General features: G+C 47.7%; 1 protein-coding gene across 48 annotated transcripts in view; it reads left to right on the top strand.

Moving 5' to 3' along the window:
• TCF7L2 (transcription factor 7 like 2) overlaps positions 1 to 18,178 on the top strand; it is a 196,680-nt gene that overhangs the window by 107,483 nt on the left and 71,019 nt on the right. For 21 of the 48 annotated variants that reach the window (XM_059173151.1, XM_059173149.1, XM_059173146.1 and 18 more), the window contains one exon: positions 15,851 to 15,994. The exons of 23 other annotated variants lie outside the window; for them this stretch is intronic. In XM_059173151.1, coding sequence (XP_059029134.1) covers positions 15,851 to 15,994 — 144 coding nt within the window. The remainder of the gene's footprint in view (positions 1 to 15,850; positions 15,995 to 18,178) is intronic. 4 more of the 48 variants (XM_059173150.1, XM_059173143.1, XM_059173182.1 and 1 more) reach the window with 1 other exon arrangement.

Here is an 18,178-nt window from a genome sequence, read left to right as displayed (position 1 = left end):
CCCCCTTTCTTTAAAACCTAAAAAATCCCTCCTGTAATGGAGTAATTGGACCCCTGTGAGGGCGCCCCCTCTGTTGCCTCGTCTTCACTTTCTCTGATAGTGGCTTTTAGGTGGGCAAGTTTGGGGGGGGCGTGGTATTGTGGCTTTTACCCTGAGCAGAAGGTCGGTGGGACTCTTTCTTGCCCCAGATTTACTAGAAAAAGTTCTGGGGCAGGATTCTAATTGGCTGGCTTGGGTCTGGGCTATTTCTGGATCAGTCAGTGAGGCCCCGAGAGGCAGGCCATCATGGAAGAAGGCGCCAGCTCCCATGGGTCATGTGACTGGCTGGTGGTAGGGAAGTCTGGGGGAATTTGCAGGAGTCTATCTTTTTAAAAAAGTTATTAATTAGTAATTGAATTTTGTGTTCAGTGAGTGGTGCGAAATTCTCAGCCCTTTGGTGTCCACTGGATGTTCTTCATGAATTTTTCCCGTCCCCTATAAAGGAGACCATAAGGGCTAAACCACACTGAGCTGGTCACGGCCACCCTGTTCGGTAGAATCCAGTGTCATTCTGGGCGTCTTTCCCTGCCGGGTTGCTGTGGCCTCCACAGACCAGGGGCAAGGCCTCCTGGCAGGACAGCCCTGCAGGAAAGTTTGTGTGGCATATTTTTAGGACACGCCATTGCAGACAGAGCTTCCCTAGAGCGCCCAGATCTTCAGCTTTCATTATTTTTAAGTTGGACAAAGTCATATATTGCAGGTATTGGAAGAATACTGGAAAAAGCAATAAGATTCAGGCAAAGGTAGCTGCCAGTCCTTCTCGCTGGGGCTTCCTGTGACAAAGACATGTGGTCTGTTGAGGCCTACCATGTCCCACGCCCTGCGCTGAGCTCTTCATAGGCCCCTTTTAATGGAATCTCTGTGACATTTTAGAGTCAATACCATTATTATCCCCATATGAAGCGCCTGAGTCTCAAGCAGGTTAATAACGTACCCACACACGTTCTAAGGACCTTCCAGATCGTCTTGACTTGTGGTCCCCGAGATGGTACTAAAAGGGGCCTCTCAACCAGGGGACCACAAAAGCCCATGTTTGCTATAGCTCAAGCGAAGAAACTTTTTTTGTTTTTTATAGTACTTTATTGAGATACAGTTCACATATCATACAATTCACCTGTTTTGAGCGTATAGCTCCATGGTTGTGATTATATCTAGAGCTGTGCAGCCCTCACCGCCCCCCACCAGAACCCCCATGTCCGTTAGCATTCACTCTCCATGTCCCCCAGCTCCTTCCGTTCCTAGTTGGCTCTTAATGTATATTCTGTCTCCGTGGCTTTGCCTGTGCTGGGCATTCCATGTAAGTGGAATCCTACAGTGTGGGGTCTTTTGTGACTGTGATTCCCTTAGTAAAATGGGGACACTGGGGATGGAAGCGGGTCTAAGAGATCCTCTTGGCACCTTAGTCTACTGGAATTCCAGGACCCTGCTTTGCCACAAGAAGCCAGACAATAGAAACACCCAGCGGACTTTTGGGAACAGACGCGATGCTGGGATGCGTGGCGGCATCCCTGGTGGGTTAGAGCCGGACCTGGATGGAACAGACTCTTCCTTTTAATACCTGGGGGTCCCAATGTCTGTAAGGAGGGGGCTATGTGCTGCCCAAGGAGGGCTGGGCCTGAGTTTCCCTGGCATTCCCCTCGTGGGGTCAGGGGTGGAGGGCGGGCAAGGCCTGCTGTGAGGGTGTGCCGGGCAGGAGGAGCTGGAGGGCCTGTTACTTTGGTGTTAGAGCAGACGTGCCGCTGTGGAACCGAGGCCTTGGGTGCCAAGGGGGACCCCAGGAGAGTTTTGGGAAACCTCATTTTCTCTGTGTGATCTCACCCCTGTCCTCCGATTTTCTCTCGTGGTTCACACTTTGGCTCGGGGAGTCGTTCACCTTTTCTGTTCCGGGGGCGACAGCTGGAAGGAGTGTTATCGGCGCTGGGACTGGGCCCAAGACCAAACCTTGCTGGTGCCTGAACTGGAACCTGAGCTGAGCCCCAAAAAAGCTGTGCAGGTTGTGAGCTGGTCGTCTGTCCTCCGAGGTTTGTCTTCACCAGCCTGGCACGGGGTTGGTGCAAAGCCTATCGGGCAGGTCACGTTGGCTTAGATCCATGGAGGACTGTCAACTCTCCCGAAATGAGTGGGTTTCTGTGGCTCAGGGGGGCTGGCCTGGGGCTGTGTGGTTGCTGAGGGAAGTGGAGTCAGTGTGCCCCTTCTTCAGGGACGGTCCCTAAGGAGAATGACTGTTCCTAGGTGGGCCAGGGGCTTTTCAGATCACTCACTTGCTTATAAACTAGTTAAGTAAAAGTATTGTTGTTCGTGCTTGGCAAGCTGGCAGTGGACTCTCAGAGATTTTTATTTGATTGTATGTGACTCGGTGGGTGCTCATAGCTTGGTTCTTACCTGATCTCTTCCCCTCTGGTGTTTCCTGGCTGCCTTTTGGGTGGAAAAAACCCACAAGAAACAATGTGGGTTTCCCTGTATATGTCATGTTAATGATGTGGGCATTGGCAACTGGGTTCAAGACCTTTCTGGTGTCTTAGGGAGTAATGAAGAGACCAGGGTTCTTAATAAATTCAGGTGTTAAGTGCTGAGTGATGAACCTGGCCTCTGAGCAGGAGTGACCACACTCTTCATGTCCCCAAGGGTGGGTGTGGACCCTCGGATGTGGGTGACTGGCAATGTTTCCATAGGGCCGAGCCCAGTGCAGGGTTACATAGGGTCCCGCACTCTCCACTTGGTGGGGTGTGTGTGTCTGTCTTCGAAGCAGGTGCCTTTCCAGGCTGCAACCCTGACAGTGAGCAGAGGCTCCCTTTCCCCTTGGCATCTATCGAGAAAGAACTGTCGAGTTATCCCTGTGCCAACCCTGAAAGCCAGGTTTTGATGTGATCACGAAAGTGTCTGCATTTAAAGAGTCACAAGATGTTCCCGACTCTTCCCTTCGGAGCTGCTTCCGGCCCCGTTTCCATTCTCTGGAGCCTCCCGACCTGTAGGCTTTGGCATGCGTCACTGAGCCAGACTGCTGCCCGTCCCTGTGGCCTGTGACTGCGGGCGGGAGCTGCTGGCACCATGCCCAGAAGACAAAGCACGCCCCAGCCGTGATGATGCGCTGTTGCCTTCCTCTGTTCTGGACCGGCGGCAGTGGGGGCTCACAATGGGTCTGGGGTTCATACCCCTGCATCTGGTGTTGCTGTACCCTCTTGGGGCCATCGCTGGTGGGCTGCTGTGGCTGGTCAGCAGGGGAGTGCTTACCTGTGGCATTTAGAGAGTGGTCAGCTTGACTGTCATCCCCCAAAGGTCAGCGGGGATGGTGAGGCTAGCACTTCCCTTCCTTGAGCACAGATGTCACCTCGGATCTCGTGGAGACTCTCACTCGCTTTATGCAGAACATTCCAGATTTATAAATCAGACTTCGGCTTCATTGTTTATACTACTTCCACTATTTGAAAGTAGTATAAAATAAGATTGTTTATTTTATAGGTTGGATTCTTTCATTAAGCAGATCAGAGGTAAAAATGTCATTGTTTTGCCAGCTGGCTATCCCGACCCTGCAAAGGTATTAGTTTGAATTTTCTTGAGGGACTAAGTTATTTATTATAGATCAGCTGATTACCAAAGTTCCGTGATTTTAAAGAGATCTGAACGTAACTGGAACCCCTTCCTCCTTGCCTTAAGCTGTGTGCTAACCTCTTGCTAGTACTGTCACTTCCCGCATTCGTAAATGACAACATTAGGGACCATATTAAAAGCGTTGTAGGGCTCCCGGGACCTTGGATGTCGCCAAAGGCTACACGCTAGTCACTGAGGTGCTCGTGGGGACGATTGCTTCACCATGGTTTTCTGGGGATTTGAATGAGGGTTGGGTGATTTTGCTGTTCCTGCCACAATGATCTGGCTACTTTTTCAGGCGAGAGGCTCTGGATCAGTCCATGCCAGGGGAATGTTTTCCTGCCGGTTTCCTATAACTCACTGGTTCTCAGCTGGGGCGATTCTGCTGCCCACGAGACATCTGATGATGTCTGGCTGCAATTTTGGTTGTCACAGTGGGGCAGGGGATGCTGCTGTCCTCTAGCGGGTATTAGGGATGCTGTTAGGGCAGCCCCCACTGCCACAGTGGTCAGCTGTTGGTCATGCTGAGGTGTGGAGGAGGTAAAGCAGCCGTCCCTCCTGAAATGAAAGAACAGACACAGGCATAGATAGGAAAGAAAGAAGATGTTAAAGTGAGTGGCAGACCAACTTGCAGATGCATATTTTAAGATATCCCCCCCCCCCCATTATTTTATGTACTTAAAAAATATCTTGGTGGTTTACTAGCGTATTCGTAAAAAAAAAAAAAAAAAGATAAATACTACTCGAACATGAGTGACTCTTCAGGCTTTATAGAGGCCTGCGACACAGAGCAGCCCTGTGGGCCATGTTCTGTGTGCTGTGGTCCAGTGGTGGGTTGGGATCCTGTGTGGGGAGGAGAAGAGATCCTGTGAAATCCATACGTTCGCAGATCGTAAAACCCCCGGCTTCTACTCTTCTAATCATCTTTTGTTTTTCTTTTTGAAGTGAGGGATCCAAAGCAAATCATCTTGCTTCTCCTGAAATACTACCAGTTTTGTTTGTTTGTTTGTTTGCTTGTTTTTAAAGGTATGGTTCCAGATTACCTTCTAGAATTCCCAGTTTGCTTTCTAAATCGGGCTCGTAAAAGGAGTCCTCTATTGACAGTACATCATGAATTTCATGGCTCCTCCATGACATTTCTGGGGAAGTAAATGAAAGGTGTAAATTAAGAAAAGCAAGTGTTTGTGGTTCCCACTTTAACCTTCTGTTATGTTAAATGACTTTGTTGAAGAGGGCTGTCACTGCTCTTGAAAACTTGGGAAAATCCACAGCAAGCTGTGCCATTAGTTGCCTTTGGGAGCACAGGATGTTTGATGTGAAAATTATATGGCCACATCTAATTGGGTGTGTTTTCACCCCACCGGATATCAGCTCAAGAGATGACTCTTCCCCCTCCCCTGCTTTTTGAGCTAAATTGTTTAACCTGAATTTCGTGCTGTTGAGAATTGCATTGCAGTAATCCAAGTGCCGTTTTCAAATGTCTTTTGTTTAGGAGCATGTATGTATGACCGAGCCATGTACATTTCTAGACATCAGGCAAGAGCTGTTGTCGGTCCTTCCCTGATTTGGGGGATGATAAGGCCCCTGACCGCTGCTCCCTGCCCAACCCTGCGCTTTACACTCCTCCCTGTGCCCTGTGGAAACCTAGCCAGCCCAGTGGAAAATAGAAAATAGGAGCTCTCTGGACCTCTGCTTCCTGTAAAATGGGAATAATAATTCTTATCCTGCCTGTTTCTCAGAGTTGTGTATTCATTTCAAATGAAGTGTGCTCAGAATTCAAAGAGAAAGCAGTCAGAGATAAGATAATGGCAATTGTGCCAATTGAAACATCAAAAAATAAGTTTACTCACATACCATGTAGTTCACCCATTTGAAGTGAATGATTTAATTTTTGTTTTGTTTTGTTTTGTGTGTATTTACAATTTTGCAACCTTAACCACAATTAATTTTAGGACATTTTTATCACCCCCCAAAGAAACTCCGCACCACGGGGTGCCTGGGTGGCTCAGTGGGGTAAAGCCTCTGCCTTTGACTCAGGTCATGATCCCAGGGTCCTGGGATCCAGCCCCACATGGGGCTCTCTGCTCAGCGGGGAGCCTGCTTCTCTCTAGCTCTCTGTCTGCCTCTCTGCCTACTTGTGATCCCTGTCTGTCAATAAAATAAAATAAAATCTTAAAAAAAAAAAAAGAAACGAAACTCCACACTGTTAACACTCCCCGTTTCCCCCAGTGCATCTGCCATCCTCTCTTCTGTTCTCTGTCTTAGTGGATTTGCCTCTTCCAGGCATTTCATACATTGGGAATTGAGCCAGATGTGGCCCTTGGTGACTGGCTACTTTCACTCAGCGTCATATTCTCAAGGTTCATCCGTGTTGGGGCACCCATCGATATTTGCTTACTTTCTTAGAGTCCAGTAATATTCCCTCATACGGATAGATCCCATTTGGTTGATCTGTCAGCTGATGGGAAACTTCGGAATTTTAAAAATACAAGCTAGACCTTGTGCTTTAATTTTCAAAACGATCCCCTCGCTCTCATTGGACGTTAAGTGCTGTTATGGTAAACAGTCTTCTGGGGCAAAGATTTCCAAGTCTGTGAGTGGTCTTCATGTTAGAACAAACACTACCCTCAACGAATTCTTCTTGGAACCAAATACTGGGTAAAAAGATGACGGTAGAGTTCCTCTTCTCCCTGAAACACAAGGCTTTTTCAAGTGTAAAGGTAATAACTGTGTTGCTGGTGACTTTTTCTGTGACGGTATCTCCAGTGACTCAGGCCTGTTCCCCGATAGCGGGACTGTCTCCTCATTTTTTCCTCTGGTGTTCATCACTCAAATGGCATCCGAAAGATTGTGATCAGATGAGGTTATATCCAGCCTGGAGAGCCTTTTTTTTTTTTTTTTTAAATGTATGTGTGGTTTGCTTGTTACTGTCTTGGTTGTTGGTTTTACCTGTGGTAAATATTTAGAGCCCCAGGTATGTTTACATTCTGGAAGTAGGGAAATACACTTGCTACAGATTCCCAACACTGGCTGCAGTTGGCCCTGGGGTTGGTGTGGCCAAGGGTGGAGTTTCTCTGGTCAGGGTACACCCGGCCTGGGTCCAGTGCCTCATAAATCGATCCCGATCGCTAGTCTCCACTACCCGAGGGCATTAATATCCCTAAGTACTCGGAGGAGAAACTTTTCAAGGAAAACTTGAATTTTTTTTATCTTCTTTATTGGCTGCATGTGTGAGTCAGAGGAAGATGAATTTCACTTTAAGAAGCTTTTACACACTTCACAGCACTCACCCCAGCACATACCCTCCCCAGTGTGCTGGGATGAGTGCTGTGAAGTGTGTAAACCTGGCGATTCACAGACCTGTGCCCCTGGGGATAAAAATATATTATATGTTTATTTAAAAAAAAAAAAAAAAGAAGAAGAAGGTAAACTTTAGTGGTCTTTGAGAGAACCCTGAGAAGTAATTGTTCTCTCAGAGCCGCCTAGGTGAGAATAAGTATGTGCTCGTTATTCTGGGCTCCAGTGTTAGCAGGTGCGCCCATCCGTTAGTGGTGGGAAGAGATGGGCATAAGATGGGTTGACTCCTCCAGTTGGTGTGTGTGCTTTCTCTGTTGCTATATACACACGCATGCACACATGCAGTACACACAAATTTAGGATTTATTTTCCTCTCTCAAGACTCTTTTTAAAAAAAAAACTTTTTTAAAAGGTTTTATTTATTTTTTTTGAAAGACAGAGATCACAAGGAGGCAGAGGCAGGCAGAGAGAGAGGAAGGAAAGCAGGCTCCCCGCTGAGCATACAGCCCGATGCGGGGCTCGATCTCAGGACTCTGAGATCATGACCTGAGCCGAAGGCAGAGGCTTTAACCCATGAGCCACCCAGGCGCCCTTCTCAAGACTCTTTTCACCCTTTTACTCACAAGGCATCTGACTCAGGCAGGGTCCACCTCGAGGAGAGCAAGGCTGCCTCCTGCCACATCAGCACAGCCCAGGCATGGGCCCCCACCGGTGGCATACCGCTCAAGTAATCTGATTGGCAACAGCTTGATTCTTTCTGGGGATGACAGAAAGGGGCCAGTGTCATTTTGGAACCAGGGGTATTCGTGAATGGAGCTGGCAAGCCATCCCCTAAATTCTTGCTTACCTTCCGGTTCTGAATGAGATGGTGTCATCGTTTGGTCCTGCCTGTGGGAATCCATTGTTGTGGAATATTTGTATCCTTCTATCCTGCCAGTGGGATCCCTCCTTTTATAATGTTTGGAGGGAACTTTTTGCCAACTATTTCAATTTACTATTAGTTTTTGTGTAATTGGGGAAGCGCTTTCATAAACACCGAGGAGGTTTGAATAACATTTTCTCCTAAATCTGCCCTCGTCTGCACAGTGACTCCGTTACCACACCAAGAGGACCCTCCGGAGTTTGATGTTGTCAGGAAACATATTAGCAGAAAATAGTATGGGCTCTAATGCTAATAATTGGCTAGTGGGGATGAGAGAAGAAGGAGTGTAATTGGGGCTCCTGTGGCTAACAAGATGTGAATTATGAAAACGTTTCCAGGAGAGAGTCCAGGGTTGTTCCAGAAACCTGTTATTTGCATTTTAAAACATTTGGTTTCCACAGATAGGGAAGGAAGGTGCTGTTGATCAACACTGCTTTCTCTTTCAGAGCAAAGCACTCCCAGTTTCCCAAGTGGAAATGGGGTCCCCAGGCACACCCAGCCTCGTGTTGTCATTAACGGCCACGCTCAGTCCCATTTTGGCTGCTTGTCTCTGTAGGAGATACGTTGACTTCGAAGGAGACGATCAGCTAGTAGACAGTACAAGGCCCGTTCAGTTCCTCTCCGCCTCCTGCCTCCTCCATTCTGCACGGGGCTGCTCCTGGTCCCCGGGGACATAATGGGGACCTACATTCCTTCCCAAGTGCAGTCTGGGACAAGGAACTTAGCATTAGTGGGAATCTCATTAAAGGCCAGTATCCCCCGCCCTCCATTAACTGGATTCACACTGCTTTCTGCAGCCCGTGCTTCTGGGACCAGGCTTCTGCCTCTGGTTCTTCCGTAGCATTGACTTCTGGGTATGGTAGATGGGCTTATAGTGTAGGTCAGCACTTGGGAATCAGCTCCCGAGGAATTGCTGAGCATGGTTTTTCTTGAGCTCACTGGCATTTTGCTTGTCTGGGGAGATTGCACTGTAAAGGCAGGGGGATCCTAGGCGAGTAACGGAGATGGAGGGCGGCTGCAGGGAGAAGCTTCACTTTCCATGTGCCCAGGTCATCATGGAACCTCCTCACTGACCGAGGCGGCAGACGGGAGAGCTACACTGGGCTCTGCTAGTGTCTGGGTATTCAGGGAATTAGGATGGTCTCAGAAAGGACTTCGTTGGGCATTCCAGCGATGTCTGTTGGAAATTCATTCTTTTTTTTTTTTTGCATGCCTTGGCTGATTTCCCAATATCGAGGGTAGCCATTTGACATTTTACCTTTCATCCCAGTAAAGCCTAGACCATCACTTATAAAGCTGATTTAGTGTTAATACCAGCTGAAAAGTAAAATTATCTCCCTTACTCAGAATTCTCCAAGTAAGTTCTTATTACTTTATCCCAAACTCTTTTCTTTTTTTAAAAGATTTTATTTATTTAGAGAAAGAGATAGAGAGCATGAGCAGGGGGACAAGGCAGAGGCAGAGGGAGAGGGAGAAGCAGGCACCCCGCTGAGCAGGGAGCCCGACACAGGGCTCCATTGCAGGACCCCGGGGATCACGACCTGAGCTAAAGTCAGATGATTAACCTACTGAGCCACCCAGGTACCCCCTTTATTCCAAATTCTTTAAGGAACTATTTTACACCTACTTTTCCTTTGTTGTTTATGATACTGTAATTGAAGGAAATACGTTTTATCTCCAGGCTCTCAGTATCTGATATATAGTAGTTTTTTTTTTCCCCCAGAAAACAAAACAGATTGACAAAATTCTTTTTTGCCAAAAAGCATCTTTTGAATTGATGGTTCATATCACCATGGGTGATACCTTATCCCTAAAATATTTATCTGGTAAAAGAAAGCTTTACCGTGCATGTGTTGTCTTTTCTTCTTGGGTGTCGCTTTCTTCAGTAAATAGGAGATAAGGGCCATGTCCAGAAGTCAAGGCACACTGGATTTGTACTTAGAGCCATTTGAGGACCCCGTGAGTTCCCCTCCTCTGCGTTCTGTTCGCCCCGCAGAATTAGAGCATGTTGGAGGCAGGCAGGGCCCTTAGAAGGCGCCCTCTAGTGGCGTGACGAACTGAGCCTTGGCAACGCGGGGGCGCACAGCTAGTTAGTGGGAGATGGCGGTGACTCTGGGGTCCTGCATCTGTTTCTGTGCCTCGATGGAGAGGAGGTGACCTTTGCTTTGTAAAAAAGGGACATGAAAGGATGGACTTACCATTGGCTTCCTCTTCCCATTTTGCCTTCCATTTGGATCCTGGTCTTTCTCACCAAGATGAGGTCCTTGAGGGCCAAGGCAGACTTCATTTCTGCATCCCTTGCGTGTAGGAATGGGATCATGTTTTACCTCCCACCAGCTCTGAGCAGGGTGGCTTAGGGACACGGGTGCTGGCAAGGGAAGAAAGACTTGCTGTCCGTGAGCTGGCTGCTTGCCATTCCTGCCTGTAGGCCACGGTCGGCCATATTTGATGACACCCGCCTACCTCTGCTTGCGTGTGCATACCTGCGGGGATGCAGAGACCCAGAGACTCCCCCACTTTGTCCCTTGCACGTGCTCCCAGTTTTGAAACATAGTTGTGAAGAAAAGCTGTTGCTTTCCACTGGTCATGTCTGATTGTGTCCTGATTTGGCTTTACCTTTAATCACAAAAATGGTTGCTTGTCAGTAGCTCTGATTACATTTCTTGGCATCTGTGTTAAGTTGTTTGACTACATATTTTGAATGTAATTATTTCTCACCAAAGTTACCTCACTTTCAGAGGTGAGAATTCTTGATGGCGCTTAGAGCTAGAACAGCACGACCTGTGCAGACCTGAGCTCTCTTTCCAAGGTGTCATATGTGTTTGTGGGCTTCGGTTGTTCGGTTGTTTGGTTGGATGGTTGGATGCATGGCCGCTATTGCTTGATTTCCCGTGTCCTTATTTGTACGCACGTGATATGTGAGTAAATGATAAAGAGACTGAAGATTTTACCCTCTTAGCAATTAAAAATTTGCCATTTTGCTCATTGGCTTCTTTAGTGGAATCGCTCTTCCCAGTGCCTTTTTCTCAAATGGATTTCTCTCTCTTTTTGTTTTTTTAAATTAAAGATTTTATTTATTTATTTGAGAGAGAGAGGGAAAAAGGGGGGAGGGAGAGAAAACACAAGCAGGGGGAGGGGCAGAGGGAGAGGGAAAAGCAGATTTCCCACAGAGCAGGGAGCCCGATGCAGGACTCGATCCCTGGACCCCGAGATCATAACCTGAGCCAAAGGCATATGCTAACCAACTGAGTCACCCAGGTGCCTCTCAGATGGATTTCTAATTCTCCGAAGATGGAGAATTAGTTTCAAAATAAAATTCTTCCATGTTAAACATAGAACCCTGAACTCCTCATTTTTAAAGTCTGGGTTTTGCTTTCTTCTTTTCTGTATAATCCTGGCTAGGTCCTTTTATGTCTAGACTTAGAGATTTAAAAATAAAAATGATAAAGAATTTGATTATGTGATTTATAAGACCCATTATTTCACAATTCTCGTTTCTTTTGGAGAACCCCAAATAATCCTTTCCTTCCTGCTTGGGGGAGAAAACACATAAAAAACATAACCCAAATGTATTAGTCAGGGTTTCCTAGAGAAACAGAACCAGTGGTGTGTTTGTGTGTGTGTGCGTGTGTGTAATGAGATTTATTGTGAGAAATTGGCTCACACCATGTTGAAGACAGGCAAGTCCCAAGATCTGCAGGAGGCAAGCTAGAGATATGAGAGAGCTTGTGATGTAGTTCAGTCTGCATTTGAAGGCCTGGGAGCCAAGAGAGCTGATGGTGGAGTTCATGTCCAAAGACTGCCAGGCTTGAAGACCCTGGAAGAGCCAACATTGCAGTTTGAGTCTGAAGGCATAGAAAAACCAGTGCTTCACTTGAAGGCAGCCGTCCGGCAGAAGTTGTCTCTCCTTTTGGGGGGAGGATCAGCCTTCAACAGATTGTGTGAGGCCCACCCACATGAGAGGGCATCAGTTTTATCAAGTCTGACAGGGTTTGTTTGTTTTTGTTTTTGTTTTGTTTTATAGAGAGGGACGGGGAGAGAGATCTCAAGCAGGCTCCATCCACACTCAGAATGGAGCCTGACATGGGGCTCAATCCCACCACCCTGAGAGCACGACCTGAGCCAGGATCAAGAGGTAGATGCCTAAGCCACCCAGGCACCGCTAGTCTGTCAGTTTCAATGTTGAACTTGTCCAAAAATACAGAAATACTCGGAATAACGTTTGACCAAATATCTGGGCACCCTGTGGCACAGTCCGGTCGACACATAAAATTAACCATCACATCAAACATTTCTTTTCTTTCTTTTTTTTTCCTTTTCACATCAAACTATTTTTCTGAGACAAAATTGGAAACTTCTTTTTCTTTCTGTCTAGAGGTAGGCTCAGAATTCTCCCGACAGCCAGTAGCTGTTGGCCAAATTGGGTTTGAATAACATTATTTCATACACTGTCTTTGTCTCTGGAGCCTTTAGTATTTTTTAGGGTTTTTGTTTCTTCAGTGCTTTCAGCTCCTCCTTCTATAGTCCTTTCTTTTATTTTTCCTGCATGAAGCAGATTGTACTTTCTGGCCATGGGGTTCCATTCTACTGTATTTAATATTTGAATACTGCCCAGCCACTTGCTGAAGGGAGCTCTAAGCTCAGGAAGGAACAAAATAGTAGAGTACACAAATATTGCCACAACTTTTTTGGTGACACATCTTGCTTCTTGATCCGTGTGGCTGTGCCCAGAACTGGTCAGCACACTGTGTCATCAGGGGTTGAGTCACCGGGGAGAATGAGACCCGCCACGTGCTCTGTCTGCTTTCTCTCCAGACATGCCTCGGCTTTAGACCTTCGCCTTCCGCAGGCGAAATGCCTCTCTCCAGGTCCTCTGTCACAAACAGGCGGTGTATCTGGAGAAGGCTAGGAGGCAGATTTGGTGCTACTAAGTATTTGTGTCTCTTGCCTTCTGGAGACCACATCTTAAAGTTGTTCAAAGTGGCCAGTGGTGTCGGTGGCGCTAGAGGAGCAGGAGGACCGAATGTCAATTCCTGCAGATGTTGCTCAGGGTCCCTCTCCCTGTCCCAGACAGTGGCCGCAAGCCACAGTCATTCTTCTTTGAAAAAGTACCGCCTTATAACAACCCCCTCATTGTGCCAGGAGCATGAAACTATGAGGCCTTCATTTACTTTTCCTGGAGTGTCTCTGGTTCTTTCCAGATTACCTCTTGATTCGTGGATGGACAGTTATTGAGGTCAGCCTGGCTTAGGTGACTAGCTTACTCTAGTCAGGACGCCTCTTTCTCTTTCTCCTCAAACCCAACCCAAACTGGCCTGAGCAAAATGAGTATATTGGCTAAAATTGCACAGGTGACCTGCATCAGGCATGGCTGGATCCAGGGGCCCATTTACCAGGACACCATTTCTCTCCTTGGCCCTGGGTTGATGTCTCCTCATGAAAGCAGGTTGAAGTCCAGAGAGATCTTCTTTTCCCCCATAATTCTGAACCAGTGGTTGTGGTCAGGGGATGTAATATGCTGAGTACGGTTAGACTGAGGGGTCCATTCCACGTAAATGACATGGCTTGAGGGTTTGGTGGTACCCCCTAAACGATTCAAGGTACTACTACCAGAAAAAGCACGAATGGATGTTGAGCAGGAAACTCAGTGGATGTCTGCTTTCCCATCTTTAAGATCCGTTGGAGAGTTTTGTATTTATTAGGCGAGACTCTGCTACAATTCTTTCCCCATTGCAAAATTATTTCATATTTGCAGATACATTTGAACTTGTTTAGAAGGCATATTTTACCCTCCAAACTTCGATGTGGCTTAGAGGACTTCACATGATGCACAAAGATTGGAAATGGATATTTAAAGAAATGAGAAGAAAGAAAAAAAGAAAAGCAGGGTAGGCCCGGAAGGAGAGAGGAGGACAATGGTAATCTCACACATCTCCAAACCGGGAGCTCCTGCAGAATTGGTTGAAGTGACGTGCAGATTTGGCTCTGAGATTCCTCTATCTGGATCTTAGATTGGAGTGGGGGTGTGCGCGCTTCTTGTCCTCACAAGCCACAGGCCCCTCTGGGAGTATAGACCCCGAGGAAAGGCCATGGGAAGATAATAAAGATGCTGTGGTCTCTGGTAACCTTAGATACATTTCTTCTCCAAACTCCTCTAGGGCTCTTGCCCTTGGGAGCCTTGCCTGTTTGCTCTCAGCACTGGATTAGAAAGCAAAGCAAAGAGGGACTGAAACCCCTGTATTGCTGGGTTCCATCCAGGAACAACTGGAAGTTTACACCATGTCACCTCTGGTGGGAGACAGGAAGGTGAGTCACCACCGTGACAAGGCAGAATAGGATTACCTTAGTTGTAAAGCTGGGCTGATCTTGAAAATGGGCTTCTGCTTGCTTAATGACTCACATTTCTGTTTACAAATGAGCGCTGTGGAGAAATGTAGAGTGGGAGGTTCTGTTTCTCAGACGGAGACCAGAGACCTCTGGCCATGGGCAACCAGGGCTTCCTCTGAGGGCTTGGGCTGCCCTTTCTGGGGGCAGACCTTCGGCTTCCAGCAATGGTAGCTTTCCAAGTCCAGACAGGGACAGCTGCAGCCAGCTAGGGACCTGGGGTAGCCCCATTTTGCTGGCCACATGGCCCCTTCCCACTTTGGGAGTTCATGTGGCTTTTGAAAACCACCCTGTTACCCCCATCACCCCACTATGGGAGAACCAGGTAATATGGTAATCGTGTAGTTTGTTCTGGAAATGTGGTTGCTGTTTTGTAGGATTTGTCCTTTATTCCCATCGATTTCCTGTCTCCCAGAGTCTTTAGCACCCACTATGCTCATTCTCCTGCTCTTGGGTGAATACCAGAACACAAGATAATTTTGTGCTCCATCTCATATTCTTAATCCTGAGTTCTATTATTTGGGATTAAAAAGGGTGAAGAATTTATTCATGGCATTTTTTCCCTCATATAAACCCTTTAAAAACTAGAATAAAGAAGTCATACATCCATACAAAGGACACAGACATTTTCCTTTCTAAAAGACAATTAGAATGATATTTCTTTGTTGTGAAATAGCCCCTTTTGGATCCCAGGTCTCTCTTTATGCCCCTAAATTCTCTATCCTATTGGTAGTGCAGTAGTCAATATCTGGACGGGCAACCGAGTCTACACAGCAGCACCGTGAGTTGACTGAGACCTGGTCCATATTCCCCGTCTGCCATTTACTCGCTGTGTGACCTTGGGCATGCTCCTTAACGTCTCTGAGTCAGTTTCCTCCTCTGTAAAATGGGCACATACCTACCTCACAGGGTGGTTGTGAGGAGCTGCGGAACAACACGCACGTTCCCGTCGAAAGCCCCCAGCAGAGTAGGCAGGCAATGAACCAAAGCCATGGGCGTGCTCGAGCCCCAGCTGTGCTGAAATTCAGTGTGGCTCCTGCTTCTTGCACACTCAAAGTGTGTGCAGCCAGATGTTTCCCAGGGGTCCCGGGATGGAAGTGTGGTCACCTCTCTGAAAAATGGCAGTCCAGCAGAGGGGAAGGTGACTAGATAGGTCCCCAGATAGCTCTAGAATTGGGTTGAACCATTTGTGATTGGATTTTTGTAGGGTAGAAATACCAGCAGTATCACAGGGCTTAAATTCATAGAAGATTCAGTAAGGTAAGTTGAGAGAGAGAGGGAGGGAATGCCGGCCAGCTGACTCGCTGGAGGCTTAGAGCCATCAGCGGCTGCGTCTGCTGGGGGAAGGATGGGCAGAGGTGGGGACAGCGGGCAGGGCTGCAGCAGAAACACTGCATAGAGGAGGCTGTGTTTAAGATGTTGCTAGAGGGGACCCCCAAGCTGGAAGGCAGGGAGGTGGAAGTGTCCTGGGGTCACATTGGAATGCATCGTCCTCCTTGCTTGGAGTTTGTAGACAAGCGTGGAGTCAGGGAAGAAAGTCAGGCTGGGGGCCATGAATGCCTTGGTGACTGCGTCCCCCTCCCTCCCAAGCCTCACTCTGTTCCCCTTTCTTCCTGGCAGCAGTGCCCCCTCCCTTGCTGCACTCAGGGACATGACTGTCAGCACTTCTACCCCCCCTCAGACTTCACTGTCAGCACTCAAGTCTTCAGGGACATGAAAAGGAGCCACTCCTTACACAAGGTTGGGGAGCCCTGGTGTTTGGAGGTAGGTCTCGGAGCAGAATGACGGTATGAGATGAGCTAGCTCTGAAATGAAACCACCCATCCAAAGTTTACCTCGCGCTAGGGCAGGGCCCACATGCCATGGCCTCTGAATTCCTGTCAGGTAGCTGTCGGGTGCCATGATGTCTGGGTGTCGTGATCACAAATAGGTTTATCATCACCATAAGAATGCTGGTTTATGAGGAGAGGGTGGAGGGTGGTGCCCCTTTGATTCCCCAGGGGCCCGGCTCCCTGGAAAGCCCACATGTGGACCAGTGTCATGGGTAGCTTCTGTGAGAAGGATGAACAGTATGTCATCCTGTTAAACTTGACCCCCAGGAAATGATTTCCTGGCACCTTTCACATAGCTCCCAGGGGGAAATAGAAGTTATTACCTCAATTTTGCCTTTGTTCGTAGTTACTTAGGACTTACAGTTTCTCTTGGAGACTTCAGGGTGCTAAGAAATGCTCAGTTCTCTGCAGTGGTACCTTCCTGAGGCAGCTGTGAATGGCTTTTCTCACAGACGTGGCTGTCCAAGGACAGGAGGCATTGTTAATTTCCTTTAAATAATTCAATACGATGTCAATACCCCACATTGCTCCATGCTTGGGAGTGATAGTTCTCTTCAAATTAGCAGTCCCGAAGAAGAAAGACTGTGTAGAACATGCTTTCGTTCTCAGAAAAGCAAAAGTCAACACAGATAAAAAAATATTTTTGAAGGAACTCTTTAGACTTAAATGGCAGATGATTCAGTATTAATGCTAGCTTTTTTTTTTTAAAGAAAAAAAAATGAATATTTAAGAGCCAAATTAGTGAGACTTCTGCCTTTTGAAAACATTTGTAGTGTACCTACTATATGCTGTGTTGGGCATTAGGGCTTAATATCGGGATGTGTTTCTTTCTCACCATTCCTGTGCCTAAACTCTAGAAATATTTCACAGAATTGGAATTGGACCTTCCCGTAGTTTTGTATTTTCTTCTCATTGATGTGACCCCAAGGATGCTTCTGCACACTACACCGTGTCTGAATTCTGGTCAATGACTTCGGGTGTTGGTGTCTTGAGGAAATCTTCCTATGTTGTGGCCCCCTCTTCAGCCAGATGGGAATAAAACGGAAGATGTTTCTGGTCTCTTTGGAAACCCTCCTTCTTCCTCCCGTGATGGTGCCTGTACTCAGATTTCCTGGAGCCTGTGAATGCAGAAAGCTCGTGTCCTTTGATGGGTCTGGGTGTGACGGGCCAGGGAGGCCTTCTTCTGTGCAGCAGCCATGGCCCGAGAGAAGCCTTTTCTCTGGAGCTGCCTGCCCCATGGTCCAGCTTGTGACAAGTGTAGTTAGCTGTTCTTTGGACCATGGGTGATAAGGCTGTGCCACACACAGCTCTCCCTCTGCCGGGGCCCAGCAAATGGTAACTCATTAATCTTTGGTTAGAGTTATGAGGTAGATAAAGGAGAACCAGGCACCCATTCTGTGTATGAGGAAAATAAAACAGGAAGATCGGGTTTCTTCCTTATAACCCAAGATCCGCAGGCGCCACTTAGATCCCTGACGCTGGTGACTCTGTTCACTTCGCAGCTTGGCCTTCAGGACATGGAAACATCTTCGGGGGAAGCACCAGTATGCCCTGCTTCCAGGACTGGGTCTAAGTTCCTAAACTGTGACTAGGCCAGACACACAGGCACCGCTCATGGGCTGTGGGAACTTGGGCAAGTTACCCAGGTGCTCTGTGCCTCGGTTTCCCTGCTGGCGAAGGGGAATCACACGTGGGCTGCTGTGAGCATACAGTGAGGCGAAGTGTACAGAGCGGGCCTTGGCGAGACGAGCGGGTGTCTGGCACGAGCACACAGCAGGATTCCTGGGGAATCCCACACGGAGAGTGTGTCTGTGTGATGGTCAGCCACTGCTCGGGTAACTCGGTTATACAGCTTGCTTTAGCTGGAGACGTTTCCATGGAACCGTTAGTGATGTACCATGTGGAGTACTTTCTGCTTCAGGAATTGTGGTGGGACAGGGAAAACCCTGATCTGCAGCATAGATATGTGAGACGTGGCTCTGGGTAGCATCATGGAAACCACATGAGATTGGTGTCAGAAGTAGGATTGAGTTCACGTTTGTCACATCTGTTGGAAAGGGGCTTCACTCCTCCCTGATTCGCTCCCAGTGTCTGTAAAAGGGGACGGGCGTGGAAG

Source organism: Mustela lutreola, chromosome 4 (genome assembly GCF_030435805.1).
Source record: "Mustela lutreola isolate mMusLut2 chromosome 4, mMusLut2.pri, whole genome shotgun sequence".
NCBI classification, from domain to species: Eukaryota; Metazoa; Chordata; class Mammalia; order Carnivora; family Mustelidae; genus Mustela; species Mustela lutreola.
Note: the sequence above shows the minus strand (reverse complement) of the source record. Positions and strands in the feature narration are given on the sequence as shown.